Source organism: Maylandia zebra, linkage group LG7, assembly GCF_041146795.1.
Source record: "Maylandia zebra isolate NMK-2024a linkage group LG7, Mzebra_GT3a, whole genome shotgun sequence".
NCBI classification, from domain to species: domain Eukaryota; kingdom Metazoa; phylum Chordata; class Actinopteri; order Cichliformes; family Cichlidae; genus Maylandia; species Maylandia zebra.
This window is the reverse complement of record NC_135173.1, coordinates 67,471,909-67,494,790: the sequence shown is the minus strand read 5'-3', so window position 1 is coordinate 67,494,790 and position 22,882 is coordinate 67,471,909. Positions and strand designations below refer to the sequence as shown.

The 22,882-nt window shown below is 44.2% G+C and overlaps 1 protein-coding gene across 3 annotated transcripts in view; it reads left to right on the top strand.

Annotated features, from left to right (window-relative positions):
• The window catches only part of tdrd12 (tudor domain containing 12), a 33,923-nt gene that overhangs the window by 8,612 nt on the left and 2,429 nt on the right, over positions 1 to 22,882 (top strand). Inside the window, exons 9-36 of one of the 3 annotated variants that reach the window (XM_023154112.3) lie at positions 188 to 255; positions 341 to 450; positions 530 to 592; positions 675 to 726; positions 1,879 to 1,904; positions 1,997 to 2,065; positions 3,130 to 3,204; positions 4,257 to 4,317; positions 4,497 to 4,604; positions 6,714 to 6,896; positions 6,970 to 7,123; positions 7,227 to 7,354; positions 8,805 to 8,993; positions 12,969 to 13,097; positions 13,769 to 13,886; positions 14,003 to 14,142; positions 14,662 to 14,879; positions 15,145 to 15,226; positions 15,398 to 15,579; positions 15,690 to 15,897; positions 17,141 to 17,233; positions 17,409 to 17,575; positions 17,672 to 17,914; positions 18,465 to 18,529; positions 18,964 to 19,036; positions 19,139 to 19,252; positions 21,855 to 22,008; positions 22,146 to 22,209. In XM_023154112.3, coding sequence (XP_023009880.2) covers positions 188 to 255; positions 341 to 450; positions 530 to 592; positions 675 to 726; positions 1,879 to 1,904; positions 1,997 to 2,065; positions 3,130 to 3,204; positions 4,257 to 4,317; positions 4,497 to 4,604; positions 6,714 to 6,896; positions 6,970 to 7,123; positions 7,227 to 7,354; positions 8,805 to 8,993; positions 12,969 to 13,097; positions 13,769 to 13,886; positions 14,003 to 14,142; positions 14,662 to 14,879; positions 15,145 to 15,226; positions 15,398 to 15,579; positions 15,690 to 15,897; positions 17,141 to 17,233; positions 17,409 to 17,575; positions 17,672 to 17,914; positions 18,465 to 18,529; positions 18,964 to 19,036; positions 19,139 to 19,252; positions 21,855 to 22,008; positions 22,146 to 22,209 — 3,336 coding nt within the window. Of the gene's footprint in view, positions 1 to 187; positions 256 to 340; positions 451 to 526; positions 593 to 674; positions 727 to 1,878; positions 1,905 to 1,996; positions 2,066 to 3,129; positions 3,205 to 4,256; positions 4,318 to 4,496; positions 4,605 to 6,713; positions 6,897 to 6,969; positions 7,124 to 7,226; positions 7,355 to 8,804; positions 8,994 to 12,968; positions 13,098 to 13,768; positions 13,887 to 14,002; positions 14,143 to 14,661; positions 14,880 to 15,144; positions 15,227 to 15,397; positions 15,580 to 15,689; positions 15,898 to 17,140; positions 17,234 to 17,408; positions 17,576 to 17,671; positions 17,915 to 18,464; positions 18,530 to 18,963; positions 19,037 to 19,138; positions 19,253 to 21,854; positions 22,009 to 22,145; positions 22,210 to 22,882 lie in introns of all 3 variants that reach the window. The other 2 variants (XM_023154111.3, XM_014411303.3) reach the window with 2 other exon arrangements.

Here is a 22,882-nt window from a genome sequence, read left to right as displayed (position 1 = left end):
TCATTTCTGCTCTTATGAGCTTTTCAGTCTGAGCTCTGGATCGCTGCAGTGCCATGATTTGTTCTTTTGCATTCATCTTATTGCTGCCGAGCTTTATTTGTCGGGCTGATGGCCTGAAACATGAAAGAGAGTGCACCTTCTTATTCATATGACTGTATTTGTTCCGGTGCTTGTTTCTGTGTCCCAGATCAGCAGAGTCTGGTTGAAGCTGGGGGGGCAGCTGATTGGCTTACAGCTCCTTCCCTGCTTCCTCAGGTATGCAGCCCTGCTAGCTCACTCACTTTTATCTGTGTTCTAATGAAACAACCACATGTGCTGAACTCTCACGTCTCTGCTTTAGATTGTACAACACAAGCTGGTGAAGGCTGGAGGTGAACATCGGTCAGTGGTCACAAAACAACAGCTGTCTCCAAACAGCCAGTCAGGGAGCGGCTCAGACGCAGCTGAGAGGTGAGCGCCCGTTCAGTTGTTCAGTTCAGCAGAGTTCCGATTAAAAGCAACCAAGTGGCCTCTGTTCACTTTTCAGCAGCTCGTCAGACGACGCAGACTCGTCTCTGGCTGCAGCCCTCACAAAAAACCATCAGCTGTTCAGGTGAGTTGGCCACAGTCTCAGATCGCAGGCACATGATGTTTTATATCATCATGTGTGATGGGCTGTCGCCCCCTCCTCACAGGTTTCTACAGTTTATGAAGCCGGGCAGCAGTTCCGAGCTGGCAGCTCCCCAGGTGAGTGCATTTTCCAACATTGCAGGTGCAGGTTGGACCAACTAGGTTCTAACAGCTGAGCCCGCCGTGTACTCCAGCGGTGTCAGCAGGGGGCGCTCATTAATGTACACGTGTTGTGCAGGCATGAATCCTCCTGAAGGTTTGAGTTGATACTTCATGCAGGAGGAAGCATCTCAGTCAGCAGCTGGTTGTTGTAAATGTCCAGTCGGCTTGACGTGCTGCAGGTTTGCTGCACTCGTACAGAAAAAAGAGCAGCTTTTAGATGATGCGCCCACTCCTGACTGAGATTTGGATTTCCACCCGCTCATAGTAAGAACATTTGAGCCTGTGTGGTACGGCTGTGTCAATGGAAAATTGTATTTAGTAGTCAGTATAATCTTTTAGTGATATAAGTTTGCATATGGTAGAATGCTGCATGTAATCATTTGTGTGTAGAAGTATATAGTTGGTGGCATATTGAAAGAATGTCTCATCCTAGGAGGTCTGTAACATTCTAGAGCAGGGCTGCCCAATCCCGGTCCTCGAGAGCTACTATCCTGCAGCTTTTAGATGCATCCCTACTCCAACACAGCTCAATCAAATGGTTTGATTACCTCTTCAGCATGCCATCGTGTTTGGCAAAGGCCTGATAACAAGCCATTCATTTGATTCGGGTGTGTGGGAACAAGGATGCATCTAAAAGCTGCAGGACGGTAGCTCTCGAGGACCGGGATTGGGCACCCCTGCTCTAGAGTGTTCACCCCCACATCCTAGGAGCATGGGAGAGGTCGTACCTTGTTTTATTGTTTTATGGTAGGATTAACGTAGCTATATTTGTTTTAGTCTAAGTGCCTTTTGGTTTGATGAACTGTTGGACTTTGAGACCAGCAGGTTTAGGGAAGATTTTATGGGGTCACACTCTGACCACACACACACACACACACACACACACACTCACTGAAGTATAAAATAAAGACAGGAGGCCGCCCTTGCTAGCAAGAGTTCTGTGTGTTTCTCTTTGCTGAAGAAGTGTTTTAGAATATATTCCTTAACAGGCTGCTATGAGGTCAGACTCAGGACAGACTTGGTGCTGTTAGTGACTAAACTCTGTTCCATCCTGTGATGTTTCTGAAACTAAAATCCAGAATCTTGTTTGGTTTGTTTTCCCTGCAGGAAGCTGAGGTGTTGCCTCTGATGAGGTAAAAGACAAAAATTAGCCCAGATAGTAGTCTTTATCTGAGCTGATTGCTTCATTTGTTGGGTTCCCCTCACTGACTGCAGTCTGTCCCAGCAGTGAGAAACCAGGAGCTGAGAATCTTCAGAGCTGTCAGGCTGAATCTTTGGTGGATGAAGAGGCAAGGTAGAGTACTCTGCATGAGGAAAAACCAAACCAAATGGTCATACTAAGTACTCTTAGGGGTATGTTGGAGTGCAACAACAGGACCTGCATTTTACATATATATTAGGGGTGCAACGATACTCGTATCGATATTGAACCGTTCGATACAGTGCTTTGGGTTCGGTACGCATATGTATCGAACAATACAACATTTGTAATTTATTTTATCAACTTTCCTTCTGACGATGCTGTCTGTGTTGAGCGCTCAGTGGATCTGCGTTCGACTACTCTGCCTAGGCTGCACTGTCGACGTGTTGGCCGTCCAGCCCCACGCACGGGGCGATCCGCGGTAACTCGTTAACGGAGATTTGCCGTGTTGTGGCGTTAACGTCATTTCAGATTAACGCTGACAGCACTAGTGGGAACACAACGAATATGACTGCACATTTACTCCGACAGCATCCTAGTGCAAAGACAAGTGGAAGCAGACAAAAACAACAAGCACGCATGCTACAAACTTTACCCGAGTCATTTAGACAGCCGTTAGTACAGGATTCTCCTTATAGGGACCTGATATGTTTAATATGCTGCTGAGAATATAGCCCAGAAGAAGCTATAGTATAGCTTTTATTTTGGAAAGAGCCATTTCTCTGTAATAAACTCTCTTTTTCAAAGATGAGTGATTCCTCAATCAGATTAATTTTTTTTATTACTTTTGTTTCAGCAACATTAAATTTAAAAACTGTACTTTTATAACTTTAATAAATAACAAATTAAAAAGGCATGAACATTTATTTGTATCGAAAAAAATATCGAACCGTGAATCTTTGCACCCGTAATATATTCTTAGATTCTACCAGAGTAAAAATTAGTGTTTCTGTGATGTCGGGCATGTGTGCAGCTCCTTCTCTGTGTAGTTCTTCCATCTTTATCCTTTTATACCTAAACAGAATTCCAGTAGACTGTTCCACATTCCCGGGAAAATCTGATGAGATTAATTAATATTAATAATAATGTGTGCTTTCTCCACATTCAGCATCTTTGTCTTCACTTTAAACGTGTTTCTGATTTTCTCTTTTAATCAGCAGCTCCAGCACATCTGTCGCCTCGGCTCCAGCAGAGGAGACCCAGCGCAGTGAGAAGGACTGGGCCTGTGCACGGTGAGCTGCAGTTTTTCTCTCTCAGGAAGCAACGACACAGGTCAACCTGATAGAAACACGTTACAGGATAGAAGCTCCTGCACACTGTGTTTTAACCATACTGCTCCTGTCTTTGAGCTTTCCTCGATCCCCATAAGACATAAACACTGAGTAAAGACATGAAATGTTTTTCATTTAATTCAATTTTATTTATTTTTTAAATTGTGTTAACTGCACCTGATGATGAAAATACAATTACTGGCTTGGATAAAAGGTGTGTTAATCATTTCTTTGAGTTTGCTTGTAAAATCCACTCACCGGCCACTGTATTAGACACACCTGTATCTAACTGCTTGTTAACAAATATCAGGCCCCGTGTGATTGGCTGATTAGTGAGCAGCAGTTCTCTGGGGAGAAAATGCCTTGTTTAAGGTCAGAGAAGGGCAGAACGGCTTCGAGTTGATAGGAAGGCCAATAGCAAGTCAACCAAGGTGTGCAGAAGAGCATCTCTGTCTTGAAGCAGAAGAGCTACACAGCAGAAACTGAGGCTTCTGTTTACACAGACTCGCCAAAAGTGGACAATAAAAGATAGAAAAACACTGTACGACCTGATGAATCTTTATATCTGCTGCAATGGTTCAGGGTCAAAGTTTGGCATGAACAACATAACAGCATGGATCCATCCTGCCTGTAACTCCACGCCGAGTGTTGTTGCTGACCGTGTCCATCCCTTTATGACCACAGCGTAGCATCCTCTCAGCATCATCTCAGCGGCCTCCACATTCACCAAATCTCACTCCAAAAGAGCATCTTTGAGACGTGGTGAAGCACGCAACAGCTGTGTGATGATGTCCTGTTAACATGGACCAAAATCTCTGAGGAGTGTTTGCAGAAGCTTGTTGAATCTGAGCCATGTAAAATGAAATCGGCTCTAAAGACAAAAGCAGCTCCAACCTGCCACTACCAAGGTGTACCTAATGAAGTGGCTGTGTAGTGTAGTACTATGTCAGGCAGTAATTTGTGTCCAGACTGTTCGACTGAAGTAGTTTCTTCATGTTCTGTCTGTGATGCAGCCTGTTGGAGTTGTTGAATCCACAGGCTCTGAACCCCGATCCCGACGCCCAAGACGCTGTGGTACGTTTACGCAGACAACTCTGATTTAGTTAGAGTGCAAATAAAATTTAAAAAATAATTATTTTACCTCTTAGAAAATATGAAAATGAAAGCCTGTAGATTTATTGGTTGTTACTCATGCAAACACTGCTCATGATGTTATTTAAAGCCTCCTTTGTCCTTTCACCTGGATGTCTCAGGTTTCTCCCCTCGACCCCTGCCGGAGTGGGATTCTGGTGCACGCTACCTCCCCAGCAGAGCCGTGGATCAGTGTGAATGACCCCGCCATCGCAGACACCCTCTGCTGGGTAAACAAGAATACGCCCTGAGTTTGTCATCAGGATCTTTAACATGCTAGGAAACGAGAGTTTAGTGACCTGAACATTCAGGTGTAATTGTAAATGTTGTGAAAGTGGTTTCGTTATTAACAACACAGCATCAGATTCAATTTCAAATTTGAAATGTTCTCAGAAATGGTTCAGAAATACAAATAAAGTTGTTGTTAATTTACTGATTATTTCCTTCATCTAGAGTATTTAAAAGATGGACACACTGCCGCACTTTTTTATTGTTTTTTCAATGAAAGCGTTGAGCATGGGGTTGATTTGAAGTTGAATCTGAGGACGAGTGTGTGCTTACACTTGACTCTGATTGACATAAAGGACATTTTAAATTCAGTAAGATTTTAAACTATCATGTGAGACCATAAGATCACGAGTGCAGGTTTAAGGCACTTGAGCATCAGCTTCCCTTATAGGACACGGGAGTGCTGCTGTCGCCATAATTTTAAAACGCAACGAGGCGCTGTCGCTGTCCATGAGGACCGAGCGATCAGACAGTGAGCGTAGCGATGCTGAGACTCGAGGCATCAGAGCCTGGCCGAAAAAAATCAGCGCCTGGATTTAACTAAGCAAACAGGTAAGAGTGATTCGTAGGTTTCAACTGGCAACAGGTTATTTAACCCTGAAGCAGTAAGTAGCTTCTCATTTCTTAACCTACCGTGTTTGAAGACATGGTCCTGGAGAAGAGAAGCTTTTACTCGAATTGGGATCAAATTATTGTCCTTCATCAAGCAAAGAAATAATGTGGGAGAAACTGAAAGTACAGAAACTGGGTTAAAAAAAAAGAGTCCAGCATATTAAAACCTGGGAGGACAGAGGTGAACCATCATCTTTGACGAAGAAACGTGGTCATCATCGTGATCTGACATAACAAATGTTGGTGAAATGTGTACAACGCGAAGAGGACTTGGGACTGAGACTAAACTGCTGTGTTATAGTAACAAAAGCACTTGGTGGTTGGATGGTCTCATGAGTCCAGGTTTAACTGGGGTGGTGCTTCCAGCATTCATACAAACTGTGGAAGATGGTTCTGGAAGTCCAAAAAATGCATCCAACACCACAGAGGTCAGACCGAAGCCCCAGGAAGACTTCACACAGTTCGACTCTTGAATCATCAATTCAAGTTCTTGGTGAAAAATTACTGCAACTCTGGACGGAAGTAGATGTTTATGTGTATGTCAGCTTACCTAAAGGTTATTAGAGGGACAGGAATCCGCACTCATGCCTTTGGTCTCAACAGACTGTAATCCTTCAGTGTCTACAGCTGAAGTAGTTAAATTATAGCCATAAAAAAGAGCCGCTAGGAAGTAACTACTCCGCTAATTACTCATCCTCTGCTGAAAGCCCAGCAGAGGATGTACTTCCTGAGGCAGCTGAAGAAACTCAACCTGCCAACACGGACGATGATGCAATTCTACACTGCAGTCATCAAATCCATCTTCACCTCCTCCATCACCATGTGGTACGTTGGAGCCACTATCAGGGACAAACAGACTGCAGCGTGTTGTGCGCTCTGCTGAGAAGATGATTGACTGCAGGACCTGTACGCCTCCAAGACACTGGGGCGTGCAGCTCGGATCTCAGCTGACCCTTCTCACCCTGGACACAGTCTGTTTAATCTGCTCCCCTCAGGCAGGAGGCTCCGGTCCATCCGCACCAGAACCTCTCGCCATGAGAACAGTTTCTTCCCCTCTGCTGTTGGACTCATGAACCATATATATATACTTAGCACTTTTAATTTTTATTTAAGTGTTGTCTTACAGTATGTTTTCCTAATGTTGTAAACCTGTGCAACATTTGGCAATAAAACCCTTTCTGTATTACTGATCTTATTTGATAACTATCCGTTTCATCCGCGCTCTCATGTGACTGCTCAGTCTTCTCTTGTGTCAGTCCCTCGCCGCTCTTTAACCTCCATCTGAGTTTCAAACAGTCAGTAGAAAAGGTGGACGTAGACACCACGGCTCACGAAGCATCTGTGTTTTTTGAGTCGTAGTACTGAGACAGCATCTAGTGGGCATTAGAGGAAGTGCGGTTTTTTGGTGGTTTCCTCTCACAGTGACCGTTTGTCTCCAGGTGCAGCGGAAGCAGTACAGCACCTTGTCTCCAGCTGACTGTTACAGCTGGCCAGCTGTGGCTCGAGGATACCATACCCTTGTTATCTCCAGCAGCGCAGACCAGCCGCTCAGCTACCTTACCCCACTCCTTACCCACATCATGCTGAACTCCATCTTCACTTCCCACACCTCCAGCTCAGGGGTGAGTGCACACACAGGAGGCAGGAAGCATGGATGAATTCTGCTTTTGTCACTATCAATTCGTATGTTTGTAGCCCATAGCTGTGCTGCTGTGTCCCGGTTGGGAGAAGGTCCAAGCTGTATATGACCTCCTGGGGGTGAGTAAGGTCTCCCAAAAGCTCTACCCCACAACTGTGCTGCTGGGCATCAACAAGGACGAGGCTAAGAGTGTCAAGATCCCCAAAAACTGTGAGTTAAGCATAACGAGCATCATCGCAGTCTGCTAGGTGGTCGATAAATGATTGATTTACATCAGTAACTATTCAGAATCTTCTAATCTGATTAATTCCAGGCCTGCTGTTGGTGACCACTCCTTTCAGTCTGGTCCGTCTGCTGTCCTGCCACTGCTTCCTCTTCCTGCGGCTGTGCCACCTGGTGCTGGACGAAGCTGACCAGCTCTTCAGTCTGGCTCCAGATGAGGTGATGACTTATGATGTACAACTGTAAATGTGCACACATCGCGTCAGTTTTTAGTTCTGTTTTCATTGACGGGCATCAGATAGGATCAATTCAAATAGTAACCTGTAATAAAACTTATCAGAGGGGTTAGAGAGAATTATTTCCAGAAAATGCAAAGCTTACAAACCTGAATCCAAAAGATAAGCAGAGTACAATGTGCAGGGGTACAGAGGACGTGCAGACTGATTGTGGGGGCAGAAGCCTCGGCAGAGAAGCCCAGGTCTCCAGCCTCCAGCTCACTCAGTGTTCCCAGGACATCCTGGAGAGGCTCTGTAGCCCCCTCAGCTGGCTCCTTTTGATGTGGAATCATTGAACTCCTCATCCTGCCACTCTTAAAAGGACCTCATTTCCACTGCTTGTATCCACCGTCTCCGAGAGCTTGTGACCATAAGCGAGGGTTGGAAAATAACCAATGATTACATCACTAATGATTCTTCTGCTCCACTCTTGCCTCACTCCTGAACAAAACCCCAAGAGACTTAAAGCATATAATTAGTCTGTGACCCGGAGGCCATGGTCCTGCTCCGGCCTCAGACTTTGAGGTGCTAATTCACACGCAGCTGTGAACTGCTCCAGTGTGAGCCTGAGGCTACCTGCTGATGAAGCCAACAGAACCATGCTATCTGTAAAACCCAGAAGTGAGATCCTGAAGCAGAAGCTTTCCACCCCCTGGCTACCCCTGGATGTTCTATCCATGACAGCTATGAACAGAATCTCTGTCAAAGATTCAGGTTTGTGTGTCCTTCGAACAGAGAGTGTTTCAGAATAAGAGTCTTTTATTTTGAAAATAGGCTAGATTCTCCAGGCCCTTCCTGCCCAGCTCACCTGCTCTGTGCAGGTTGATGCAGTTTCTGTAAAATACTACATCTAGTGCTATTTTACGTGACAGTTAGCAGAGAAACTCTTCTGCGATCCATCTGGTGAAATTAATATTGAAACTAGAATGTGCTGCAGTTACATCAATGTTATTCTCTGATAGCTGTGTTTGTTTCAAGGAAAAATATGATCTTCTGTTTTATTTGTGAAGTCGTATTTTGTAGTGACGGGAAGTGGTCATTATTGATGGGAATGAGCAGAACGGACAGGATTAGAAATCAGAGGGACAGCTCAGCTTGAGCTGAGGTTAACAAGAGCAGGTGCAACATGTCTGCACGGCCAGTCACACAGGTGGCAACACAAATGTAGAAAGTACAACACAGCATGACACAAAAGTGGCTTTTGAAACTGGAAACAACAGATTTTCAGGCCTGGTGTTCTTTAGCTACATTAAACCAAAAAAAAGTATTTTTTACCATTGATAATATTTTTAAGAGAGTAAACTGCTATTTTGTAGTTAGACGGTGTTTGTAGTTACAAAGAGTTTGATGGTTGGATTTTACCAAGCCTGAAATATTTTTGTTTCTTCTGTCAGATGACGACCATCTTGCAGCACTTCCAGGTCACCTCTGACAAGGAAAGTGATTCCTGTCCTCCACAGCTGATTGTTGTAGCCAAAAGATGGACAAATCACATGGAGGGTTTGTTATCCACTTACATGCCATGCCCCAGCATCGTCATAAGCGTTCCTGAGGAAGCCGCTCTCTATGGTAACGTTCAGCAGGTCAGTAAAAACTTTCCTGTTCAAATTAGGGTTAAACAGTGGTCTCAGTTACCTTTTTTTAAGTATCTGCATAAAATAAGAGTAAAGGGGAAGGAGCTGGGTGCAGTGTGAAGCTGGGCACACACTGTGTGATTTTTGGATTTTTTAGTTGTGTTACCGTTTTAGGGATCGGCCCGAGTTTCGCCTTAATCACGTGTCGTGCATCGTGTAGTATAGACGGGGTAATAAGACCAGCTCCTGATAAGCAATAGTATGGTTACAAGAACATCAAACCTGTTTAAAATCCTGGTCACCCCTCGTGAGGCTATCACACAGTCTGCCCCAGGGCAGCTGTGGCTACAACTGTAGCTGCCTCCACCAGTGTGTGAATGGGTGGATGACTGGGTGTGTAAAGCGCTTTGGGGTCCCTAGGGGGGGCTAGTAAAAGCGCTATAGAAATACAGGCCAATTACCATTTTTAGCAGCGTCACAAGCCGATTTAGCGCAACCTCTGATACTGTAGATGCGCAAACACAGAAATGTCAGTGAAAAAGACGAAGCGACGCCACAGTGCAGCGTGTGATCTGGACACAAGCGATGGAGCCACAACTTGTAGAACTTTGGCAAGCTCGTCCGAGCCTTTTCGATGTGGCCTGACAAAATTATCACGACCACAATAACCGTGAAAAGAGTTGGATCGTGTGTGGGTGTGTGTTGTATTGTTGATTTTGTGTTGTATATTAGCCATATAATGTAAGTTTTGGTAACACTTCATGTTACCAAGCTAAAATCTGGACACAGTGTGAGCACTCGGGTCACATCGAGCCGTATAGTGCGAGAACATGCATCGTGACCTACGAACTTCTAACCCCTGCGAGTAGAGCAGGGCGATATGGCCAAAAATATTTATCACGATATATATTTGAAAATTTGCGATAATGATATACAGGGAGTGCAGAATTATTAGGCAAGTTGTATTTTTGAGGAATAATTTTATTATTGAACAACAACCATGTTCTCAATGAACCCAAAACACTCATTAATATCAAAGCTGAATGTTTTTGGAAGTAGTTTTTAGTTTGTTTTTAGTTTCAGCTATTTTAGGGGGATATCTGTGTGTGCAGGTGACTATTACTGTGCATAATTATTAGGCAACTTAACAAAAAACAAATATATACCCATTTCAATTATTTCTTTTTACCAGTGAAACCAATATAACATCTCCACATTCACAAATATACATTTCTGACATTCAAAAACAAAACAAATCAGCGACCAATATAGCCACCTTTCTTTGCAAGGACACTCAAAAGCCTGCCATCCATGGATTCTGTCAGTGTTTTGATCTGTTCACCATCAACATTGCGTGCAGCAGCAACCACAGCCTCCCAGACACTGTTCAGAGAGGTGTACTGTTTTCCCTCCTTGTAAATCTCACATTTGATGATGGACCACAGGTTCTCAATGGGGTTCAGATCAGGTGAACAAGGAGGCCATGTCATTAGTTTTTCTTCTTTTATACCCTTTCTTGCAGCCACGCTGTGGAGTACTTGGACGCGTGTGATGGAGCATTGTCCTGCATGAAAATCATGTTGTTCTTGAAGGATGCAGACTTCTTCCTGTACCACTGCTTGAAGAAGGTGTCTTCCAGAAACTGGCAGTAGGACTGGGAGTTGAGCTTGACTCCATCCTCAACCCGAAAAGGCCCCACAAGCTCATCTTTGATGATACCAGCCCAAACCAGTACTCCACCTCCACCTTGCTGGCGTCTGAGTGGGACTGGAGCTCTCTGCCCTTTACCAATCCAGCCACGGGCCCATCCATCTGGCCCATCAAGACTCACTCTCATTTCATCAGTCCATAAAACCTTAGAAAAACCAGTCTTGAGATGTTTCTTGGCCCAGTCTTGACGTTTCAGCTTGTGTGTCTTGTTCAGTGGTGGTCGTCTTTCAGCCTTTCTTACCTTGGCCATGTCTCTGAGTATTGCACACCTTGTGCTTTTGGGCACTCCAGTGATGTTGCAGCTCTGAAATATGGCCAAACTGGTGGCAAGTGGCAACTTGGCAGCTGCACGCTTGACTTTTCTCAGTTCATGGGCAGTTATTTGGCGCCTTGGTTTTTCCACACGCTTCTTGCGACCCTGTTGACTATTTTGAATGAAACGCTTGATTGTTCGATGATCACTCTTCAGAAGCTTTGCAATTTTGAGACTGCTGCATCCCTCTGCAAGATATCTCACTATTTTTGACTTTTCTGAGCCTGTCAAGTCCTTCTTTTGACCCATTTTGCCAAAGGAAAGGACGTTGCCTAATAATTATGCACACCTGATATAGGGTGTTGATGTCATTAGACCACACCCCTTCTCATTACAGAGATGCACATCACCTAATATGCTTAATTGGTAGTAGGCTTTCGAGCCTATACAGCTTGGAGTAAGACAACATGCATGAAGAGGATGATGTGGACAAAATACTCATTTGCCTAATAATTCTGCACTCCCTGTAACTGATGTGAGACAAAATACAACTGCACAACTTTACTAGCGCAAAAAAAAAATTTCACTTAAACAAGCAGCTGTTTTTATGTGCATTAAAGCTATATAAACATTTAACAGTGAAAATGCAAAATCCCTGCTGAAAGTTTAACCAAAAAACATTTCCAGTAGAAATGGGCTGACATATCCTGAGCATAACCATGTATAATATCCACTGAAGTTAAAAAGAGGTGCTTTGCAGCATTAAACTGCAGTGTGCCAAATAAAAAAAGTCAAATACGGATTTTTCGGACCATAAGGTGCACGGGAATATAAGACACATTAAGCAAAACAAAGCAGTCAGATAAATCAAACTTTATTCAACTCATTCTTCTTGCTTCCTCCACTTCTGTACCATTGATTCATTAATGCTGTATTCTATCACAGCGGCTCTATTCCCATGTTGTTGCAGTATATTAATGACTAACCTCGTGTTGTGGATGGATTATCTCAGTTGTTCTCCTGACTGAAGTTTGATCCGTTCACAGCATCCTGCCATGCGATTGCATTTGTCCCTGACTATCAGGAACCCTCACGGTAACTTTTATCGAGTGGAAAAAAGTTAGCTTGTTTATATTATGCTAACATAGCTGTGTCGCTAGCGGTCACGTAGCACATCATTATATACCAGCTAGCCCAACTTCAGTAACCCTACAAACGTCACTGCTGTTTAGTTTTCCGTCTTCATTCATGTTGGAAGTGATAGCAGAGCTGTACGTTTGAATTTATTTCAGAAATCTCTCAGTCAGAACATGCTACATCATCTTTAGGTGGAAGCTAGCGAGCTAACTTCCTGCTAACTTCTAACTCCGTTAAATGTAATAAATTCTGTTTTCATGGATGCCTGGATGTTAAACTTCATAGTTACACCTGGTAGAGCAGCAACGCTGATCATTTTATTAAAGATGAAAGAATTTAGACAGTTTTTAACTCTTAGTGATACTGCAGTGTTCGTTTGACTTTGGGACCTGAAGTGGACAGAGTTTAGGACCCAGATTACTCGCAGATTTATGAGCACCTCAGTCCGACAGATACGGCAATAACGGCCGCTTGCATGTTCTACAAAAAAAAAGTGCTTTGTTGTGTATCTGACGGACAAACACCAAACCAGTTTCACATCACTGAAGTGGCACCATTTTTACAAACCAGTTCTGGTTCATCTGTTTCACTCAACGATCCGCCTTTCTCATTCTCCGTTACCGCCATGCTTTTTCTGCCATGTGTGTATGAAAACAAAGGCACGTTTTATGCGTTGCGCGTTTTACCCATATTATATCGCGAGATTTCATTTTCTTATCGTTGTCTAGCATTGTACCGGTATTACCGTGAACAGTATGATATGGCCCAGCTCTACCTACGATTCAGTCATACAGTTTGATCAGGAGCTGAATAACGCAACTGAAATAATCGCACAGTACATTAAGCGGAAGTCTCTACTGGCTTGTGTTTTGTTCCCCCTGCAGGTCATCCTCATGACTCTGGATATCAGTAAGATCTCAGTCCTGTTGGGAACGCTTGGCTTCAGCCCCGACGTCGGCCAGAAGACGCTGATCGTAGCAAACTCCTTTCAGGAGGTCGAAGATGTGTTCAAGGTGACACTCGGGCTGCTTTTTACATCCAAGTATATATTTTGTCATAAAGTCAGGACAGGAAGATATCGACTTCATCCTGTCTCTCAAACACAATGATCTCATATAAATGTATGCAGTGAAACACAGATATCCAGTGCCGTAAAATAACAAGTCAATCCTTACTGCTTCAATAATAATAATGGATTGGATTTATATAGCACTTTTCAAGGCACCCAAAGCGCTTTACAATGCCACTATTCATTCACTCTCACATTCACACACTGGTGGAGGCAGCTACGGTTGTAGCCACAGCTGCCCTGGGGCAGACTGACGAGGCCGCCATATCGCGCCATCGGCCCCTCTGGCCAACACCAGTAGGCGGTAGGATAAAGTGTCTTGCCCAAGGACACAACGACCAGGACAGAGACAGGGGATCGAACCGGCGACCGTCCGGTTACAGATGAGCTTCCCAACCCCCTGAACCACGGTCGCCCCGTAGTAATACAATAATATACTCTACAAACAAAACACTAGACACATAAACCTGCTTCACTCACACACACTGATGTTTTATAATCTTCACCTTTTAAAAACAGCTCCAGTTCTCTGTGGCACTCAACTGTGTGCAATTGATTAAACTAAAAGTAATAATTTTAATTTAAATCTGCCCTCCTGACCTTTTCTTCCGTCAGGCTGTGAGCACCAGGTCAGTTTTCTGCCTCAAGATCCACGAGGGGTTAACTCACGACATGGACTTTGTGCTCGAGCAGTGGAAGAAGGACATCGGCCCCGGCACTCACGTTGTTCTCGGTAACTGAAAATAGTTCTCAATTTGTTTTGATGGTGACCGTTAACCTGATTACATGAACCTGAACGTGAGCCGTGCAGTTGTCATTTCTTTTTCTTGTTTGACCTTTGACCTCTAGTAACCACCGACGATTGTCTCAAGGGTCTGGATATCAGAGATGCGACCTGCATCGTCCATTACAGTTTCCCCTCCTCTCCTAAGCTCTTTGGCAGCCGACTCTTCTGCATGGCTGAAAACTTCAGGAACTTCTCAAAACGAGTAAGAACGAGTGGCGGATGCACTTTATTAGGAACACCTGTACACCTGCTTATTCAGGTAACACAGGGTCCTGCAGCTACAGAACAAGTGTATGCTCACACAAACATCCAAACAGAAAAACTGTGGTTGTCTATATTTCTTCTGCCGCTGTGCTCTGATCTGACCCAGAATTAAAAGTTTAGTGATCATCTCGTCTCTGCAAAACCTAAAGAACCTCAAGAGGAGCTTGACAATGAGCCCAGCCGTCAGCAAGGCCTCCAAAATACTCATATTCCAAAGTGATCAGACTGTAAATGAAACAAGCTGGTGCAGCAGAGTTCAGGAGATTAAGACCCTGAACACCACCCTACCATTCTCTGGGGCTGACAGTGGAGCTGTGTGGAAAATATGGCTTTCAGAGCAAAGGGAGGCCATATGTATTTTGGTGTTCTTAATAAAGTGCTCAGTATTAAGAAACGTAAGCAGATGTTAACCGTCAATGTTTGAGGTCCTGGATGACTTTTTAATTTTTCTCCTCAGGATCAAACGAGGAGCAGCTCAGCCGTCACCAGGTCGGTGCTGCTGATCTCAGAAAGGAACGCCCGCCACGTCATTGGGATTCTGCGCTACCTGGAAAGGGCAAATGCCCTGCTGCCCCCCGAGCTGCTGACCTTCGCACAGGGGGTACAAATGGCACGCGAGGACCAGAAAACAGACCGCCCCCTCTGCAGATACCTGAAGAGTTTTGGCGTGTGCAGGTCTCCAGATTATACACGACTCTGTGGTTTCAGTCTTGTTCACTGGTCCGGGCCTTATTCTTTAGTCTGCAGATAAGTTTGTCTGTCACATGGATGACTTACTGGCAGCCATCTTTCTCATGCTGGGTTCTTTTGCCAATCAGATTTTTACCTACCCTTTTTTTTTAATTAGCCATATTGTTGCTTGCGTTGTCTATAACATCATGAGTTTCAGACAGTAAAGAGAAAATGACTTGTATGTTATTCTGTGTGCTTTCCCCTGCAGAAACAATGGCATTTGTCCTGAACGCCACCGCTTCGTCTCACAGCTGGATCAGTCCAAACTGCCGGCATCTGGAGACATAGAAGTGAGGATGATGCTTCTGTTCTCAGAGTGATGTTGTGAATCATGGTGCAGCTGTCAGGATATTACATTGGCTCAGTAGTGGAGTTCTTGGATGAAACCCTGATATTTGTTTAACGATCACTGATTGTACTTAAAACAACACAAACAGTGGATGTGACTCTGTGTATCCGAGGTTGTACCGCTCTACATAAAGACAGCGTCAGTCTTCTACGGCCGTATCGTCGAGGAGGAGGACGGGGGCTTTGAGAAAATGGCCTCTGAGATGGCTTCGTACTACGCAGAGAAGAAGCTTGGAGCCAAGAAGCTGCTGGAAGGAGGACTGTACGCTGTGCAGGAGGACGATGTCTTCCACAGGTCTGACAAATCAAATCTAAACACCACCGTTGGGTGGCGATGATTTCAGCCTCACACTCTGGGACTGCGAGTTCATCACTGTAAGTCGACTCCTGTCTGTTTTCTATCAGGGTGAAGCTCCTCTCTGTGCCCGACAGAGGCGGCCGGCTGTTTTTCAGCGTAGTTGCTTGCTTCATTGACATGGGAAAGGAGGAGGAGGTGAAATCCTATCAGATCCTCGAGCTGCCGGAGCAGTTTCACTCTCTGCCTGGACAGGCCGTAGAGATCGTTGTCTGCCGGGTCAAACCAATTGATTCTGAGATCAGCTGGCACCCCAAGGTTTCCCTTTCTCACTTTGAAGTCATGTACACTCACAGCTACAGCCGCATTGTTATCTAACACAATCATTCATTAAGTTAGGATTAAAAAGGATTACATCAGAGCAGGGGTGCTCACACTTTTTCCGCATGTGAGCTACTTATAAAATGACCAAGTCAAAATGATCTACCCACTACAAAAATCCAAAACATATACTTATTTATAAATATATTGAGGATTCTTTATATCTACAATGTATACATGCATAACCGCAATATCCAATATTTCACAACACAATTAACTATGTAAATTTTTTGTCATTACCTGAGTTTACTCTGATGACTTGCACTGAATTGAATCAGCCAGGGATGCATAGTCCGGACAGTAGCTGCTGACGGCCAGGTTTAAGAGAAAAAAACCGAGAGCTAAAAATTGGAGTTAACTCGCTGACTAGCTTGTCAGTTTTACTACACTTCGCGCCGCTGTTTGCGCATGCGCAGCGACCTAAGCGTCAGAAAAAATCTGATGTCATCTGACTGGCTTCCCTGTAACAATCAAGTGACGGGATGGATGATAGCCTGGCATCTATTTTTTTAATGCCATGCGATCTACCAATACTACCTTTGCGATCGACTGGTCGATCGCGATCGACGTATTGAGCACCCCTGCATCAGAGACAAAGTACGGGGCTGAGCAAGCTATCGAAAAGTGTCAACTATAATTAAGCTCCGATTTAAATTCCAATTAATTCCTCTGCTGCTTCCACCACTTCTCTCGCTCTCCTCTCTGATTTATTCTTAGAGCTGATTGGTTGCAGAGTAGGCAGTCATTCATCAGCACTGGCGTTATCTTTCTGCTGCTGTTGCATTTCTGTTTATTCATTATAAGTTGATCTGGGAGCTACTGGCAGCCGTGAATCTTGCTTTGGGCACAAGAGCTTCATATCCTGGATGAGCCCCCAAACGTTTTACAGTCTATGTGCATGATTTAAGATGCCACCATGCTGTTTAAGGTCAACCAGATGTTTAATAATGAAAATATTGTTTTTTACAAAGAACAAACAGAAATAAGGGAGATGGCAGCCTTGACCAAAACAAGCAGCTAAACTGCTAAATGTTCCTCTGAGATCTGGAGGCAATAATTCATGCATTCTCTGACTTTACTTCTGGTAGATAGACATTCTTCACCAGAGGTTCTCTTTCCATCTTAAGAACGGGACGAGGGAAAAAGAGTGTTTAATTTTCTATTTGTTTTGCGCCTGCAGGTTACCAGAGCCATCAGCCAGAAGATCCGCGGACTTCAGCATCGAGCTACAGTAGTTCTCAGCCTGGGAAACACAGTTTTTGTTGATCCAATGGTGATGTTTTACATTTTAAATCATCTCTCCATACAGCCATCTGTACAAAGCTGTTGATATTTACGGTTTACAAAGCTTAAAAAGTCTCAGTTTTCAAGTGTGTCCTACCTGAGCTGGACTGGTTTTTAGCACCGCCAGTTGTGTCGGGATTCCCTTTTTGTTTTCTTCCTTGAAGGTTCGGGTCACCCAGATTCCAGGAATGAAAACTGTCATCAATGAATACAACGTCCAGGCGGAGATCCTGAAGACCCGGATGGGAATCAGGAACCCGGAGCATGTGGACCTGCTGAGGGCGCTGTGTGAGGAGAACAGCAGCAGCAAGGATGAAGGTCACATGTCCAGGTGAAGGGACAACCAACCAAAGTATTCACTCGAGGTCTGATCAGCCAATTTTCTTAAAAGAAGACTAAAGTAGCAGGTGTTTGTGGATTTTTTCAGGCTTGGAGATAATATTACATCTCTGAAGGATGTCAGGATTACAGCTGAGGAAGAAGTTCTGGCCAACAACCTCAAGGCTCCAGACCTTTCTCCACTAGAGCCAATGAGGTCAGGAAACCAGTCCCTGGTCCCAGCACCTACAGACCACCTGGTCCCAGTGTGTGATCAGAACTCCCAGTCAGAGAGTGAGGGTGGTTTTGGACAAAGAAGCACTGATAAGAAGCCAGCTGAGCAGATGGAGAGGTTTGTATTCTTATGATTCAAAGGACGAAAAAACAGACATTTTCCACCAAGCATCTGTCAGAAGGTTTCAGACGACACAGCACAGGAAATGTCGTTCTCGTATATACACAGCCAAAAAAGACATTTCTGTAGAGCTGCAGCGGTGTTTTTAACACTAAGTTGTGGAAACAGCGGTAGGTGCTGGACTGAATGTGAAACACTTGAAATAAAGACCTAATGAACGCAGGTAGTTTATTTGCAGTAGGATATGCTTGTTGTCTCGGTTAAAAAAACATTTGGATAAGTAAGAAAAGAACATGCAATCCAAGCTCTGTGCAAAGAAAGCTGTCATCAGGCTCTGTTTTACACAAAGCGCCTGAGAGCAGCTTACACGTGTAGATGAAAACGCATTAAACTCTCACAAAACAACAGAAATAGTCTCAGAGCACAAACCTCACTGTAAATTCCATCCATGGACGAGGTCTTCCAGTTTTCTTTATTACTCAATGCTTTCCTTATTATCCTTCAGATGTTGTGTCTGACTTGATCTTTATCATTCTCCTACACGCAGCACCAGAGCTGGAGACGTTTTCCCATCAACCAGCTACACTGCTGCTCTGAACCTGCATGAAGAAGGTAAAAAGCTTATTCAGTCCAAACTTCAGTAACAACAAAGACATCAGAGCTTTTCCAGGTTTTAGATGGGCGTGGCTGTTACCTTTGCCCATAAGAGACGCGAAAATAATATATGAAATCCATCCTAAATTTTAAATACAGGTCTGTTAGTACAGTAACCTCACAGCAGCCATATTATTGGTCAGATAATTGCATTACAAAACTCCAACAGCACAAACACGGTCCAGAGGTCCAGTTCAGGTGAAGCCGGGCAGCAAGCTAGCAGCTAGAGCGGCTCATGTTGCCATCCACCTGTCACTCAGAGGCCACGCCCCATAAAAAATTACGTAAATGCAAAAAGTTCTTTTCTTTTTAAATAATCTTTTGGCTACTCAGCGTGTAGTTAAGTGTGTGTGTGTGTGTGTGTGTGTGTGTGTGGGGGCACGTGTATACAGGTGTGCAGGAAGGTGCTGGTCAAAGCAGTAGGCAGCAGGTCATCAGCACAGGCTCTGATGATGCATCACAAAGGTAAAAGCTGGAAGAACTCCCCACAGCAGCATCAGTACCTAAAGGTGTTGAGTGTCCAGAGCTTTGATTTTCGTCCTAACGTGCATCTCCTGGTTGTTTCAGTTTCCACCCTCTGATCCGCTGGTTCCAGACGCCCGACGCTGCGATTGTCACCGTGAAGCTGGCAAACCCGGAGAAGCAGCGCTGCGACTTCTGCTCGGACAGAGTCATTTATAGGTCTGTGAGATTCAGACCTTCAATGAGCGCTTGCCTATTTGGCATCACATCCAACATTCAGTGGAGGTTGTTATCTAGAGCACTTTACACAGGTGGGAGTGGGTACATGTTCACCATAATTTATTATTAATCCTTTATTTATCCAGGTAAAAAATCTCATTTCCAAGAGAGACCTGGCATCATGGCAACAAAAGTATAACCAGCCTGCATGTGAATTACACTCGAGTTTAATCGTGAGCTGTGAAAACACTCAGTTCTGTTTGGTATCTGACGCAAAGTTAATCAGTTCTTTGGATTAATGAAGTTATTTTGTAATCTATTCTGAATAATTCTCAGCCATTTAATTAAAAATCCATAATCTAGAGCAGATGTGCAAAATGTTTAGGCAGATACATTGAAACGCTGGTACAAGGAAAAGTCCATCACAGAGTTTATGTCCCGTAATTCAGCAAATAGTTTCTGCTCCTGTTGTTTTGATTTAATTATTCCACCCTCCCAATAAAATCTTTTAATATCAGCGTTTAGTGTCACATTATTACAATTATAATTCTACCATTAGCTTCCACGGTGCTACTTTTAAAAGGCATTCAAAGCTTATTCGTGACACTAGCAGGTCAAATATTCGTCTGCACTGCCTTCACTGTGTCATTAGTCTAATCAGTCAAGTCCAGCTTGTCGTCTTCATGGCCACCAGACATCGCTCCAGCATGTCCTGGCTCTGCCCCGGGGGCTCCTTTCAGTTGAGCATTCCCAAAACACCTCACCTGGCAGGTGTACCGCTCCGATACTGAACCACCTCAGCTGGTTTGTTTGGATGCAGCTCTACTCTGAAGTCCTCCGGAGTGATTTCCATTCTCTGACCTTTCTGCAGCCTGTAGCCAATATCTCATCTTTTCACTAACTTACCACAGCTCAAGAAGTCCTGTTGTGGCTCCTTGAGCTTGTGCCTTTTGGCACAACCAGGTGAGGTTCTTGATCTTTATGGACCGGTTGCCACTTCCCCAGTGTTTCTGCGTCTGTGATCGTTTAAAGTCTACTCGTTTAAAGTGTTTGTGGCCACAGGTGAGAGTAGGAATCTAAATTGTCCACTAAATGGACAGCGTCACCGTCCACATCACTGCAGACACTGCACCAGTGTGTCATTTCTGCTTGCCTGCACTCGTAAGACATAAACCTCTAAAAGTGCTGTAAACACTTCTGACTCAGTCTTCAGTTTGAAACCTTTCAGATTGTATTTTAGTCCATAAATGATGACACAGCCATACTTTCTGGCTTTCTGATTGGGTATTTTCACATGACCTTTTTTTTTTTTTTTTTTAAAGAAAACCAGCACATGAACCATAACGAATATTTAAAATTAAAAGTAAAAAAAATAAATACAAGATCGGCAGCCTTTGCAAATCTTACTCTGATTTTAAAAGTCAAGGTGCCAGACTGCTTTGCTGTCATGTATAAAAGTCCTGCCCACTCTCATCCCATCAGAAGCAGCTGAGCAGATGGAGAGGTTTGTATTCTTATGATTCAAATGACGAAAAAACAGACATTTTCCACCAAGCATCTGTCAGAAGGTTTCAGACGACACAGCACAGGAAATGTCGTTCTCGTATATACACAGCCACAAAAGACATTTCTGTAGAGCTGCAGCGGTGTTTTTAACACTAAGTTGTGGAAACAGCGGTAGGTGCTGGACTGAATGTGAAACACTTGAAATAAAGACCTAATGAACGCAGGTAGTTTATTTGCAGTAGGATATGCTTGTTGTCTCGGTTAAAAAAACATTTGGATAAGTAAGAAAAGAACATGCAATCCAAGCTCTGTGCAAAGAAAGCTGTCATCAGGCTCTGTTTTACACAAAGCGCCTGAGAGCAGCTTACACGTGTAGATGAAAACGCATTAAACTCTCACAAAACAACAAAGTCCTGTCCACTCTCATCCCATCATCTTGAAGTTACTTAGCCGGTCATTAAAGTTGCTCCACCTGTCCTCTGGATCACAGGCTGACCGCCTCGGTCAGGTCTTGCCCCCCCTGTGTCATCATGTTTCCATCATCAGTAAATCCTTAGGACCCAGCCTGGCAGTTCTCAAACAGCTGCCGTCTCCTCCATTCTCAAAAAAACGGACATGGCCCTCATAAATACAACAAATGACCTCACTGCTGCAGACTGGGGACACATCAGCATCCTCCTCCTCTGGGACCTTTCAGGAGTTTTTCAGTCTCCTTAGTCCGTCTTTAACTGCTTGTGTAACTACTCTGGCCTCCCTGGTTGTGACTTCAGAGGTCCACAACATGGAGTTCATCCACGACTCCACCCTCTCAGTCATCACACATTAAATCCTCTCTAAAACAGACTCCAGCCGCTGAAGCCTCGTTCAGTCCTGGACGCTGCACCTCCTCTTGCTCCCAGTCAAGTCCTGCGTCTTCTGTAAAATCCTTCGCGCCCCGTTTATCTCACCACCACCTCCCTATAAAATCAGACGTACTCTGTCCCTCACAGCAGAGGGCAGTCCTCTGGGGACAGTCCTACTGTATTTACTACAATAGATGACTACACAGAAGAACTGGTCCTTTGCTGATTGCTCTCTCTTTGCTGATTGTGTTCAGTGGCAGCGTGAACGGTCGGTTCTACAGAGCTGACCTGGGGCTTCGCTACGAAATCGCAGCTGACGTTTGCTGCTGGGAAATGAAATACAATGAACCAGTTCTCAAACTGGTCAAGCAGCAGCCGGGAATCTGGGACAAACTCCTCAGAAACAAGGTACTGATTTAGTTTTCTTTGATTTACAGAAGAAATATAGGATTATCTTCACGTTAACTGTAAGGAAATATAGTAAAAGCAGTAATTGCCCCTTGTTATGAAAAGCAGCAATACTAATAGGATATTTCTTGTCCTAGAATATATTTGTGAGTTATGACATGGAGCACTTTGAGGGTGAGGAAGAGGACGGAGTGCCAAATGGTAAGATCCTGAAAGCCCAACGAAGTCTAAATGTGACTGTTATTGATGGAATCTGAGAACGTGAAACGCTGATGTTAGGGATTCTGGATAATGTGCACAAAAACGGAATGATTTGCAAATCACGTAAGCCCAATATTTAAAACCTTTCTAAATAGTTTGGATGAGGACATCAGAGGTCTGGAGAAACGCAATGTTCAAAGCAGCGATGGTTGTAAAGTTGGTGGATTGGAAATGGAAAGCTTTGCCTTTCACCTCGGTGCTCCGCCCCCGCACTGCCACGACTCCCGGCTGTTTTGCCCTCACAGACGAGAAGTCGAACAGTTTATGGAAACATTGTCGGTGTCAAAATGCAAAAGATCATTGGTTTTCACAATAAAAATGGAAATCTTGATATAATGCAGAGAAACGTGTGCACAGGCCAGGCTGCAGACCTTAAATGTTCAGGAACACGTTTCTCTGCATGGTTCAGACTGAGTGAAGCGAAGTCCATCGATCTTCTTCCACTGGTCCCATTCAGGGTGACGGGTGTCTTGCTGTGTGCGGCACTACTGTGATGCAACATGTAAAACGAACAGATATTTTCTATCATCCACAGAATTTCTGCGTTTGTGATGTTTGATGCGTTGTCTTTGTACTGGTGGGTTTTTTTTAAACTGATTTTTGAATCATTGAA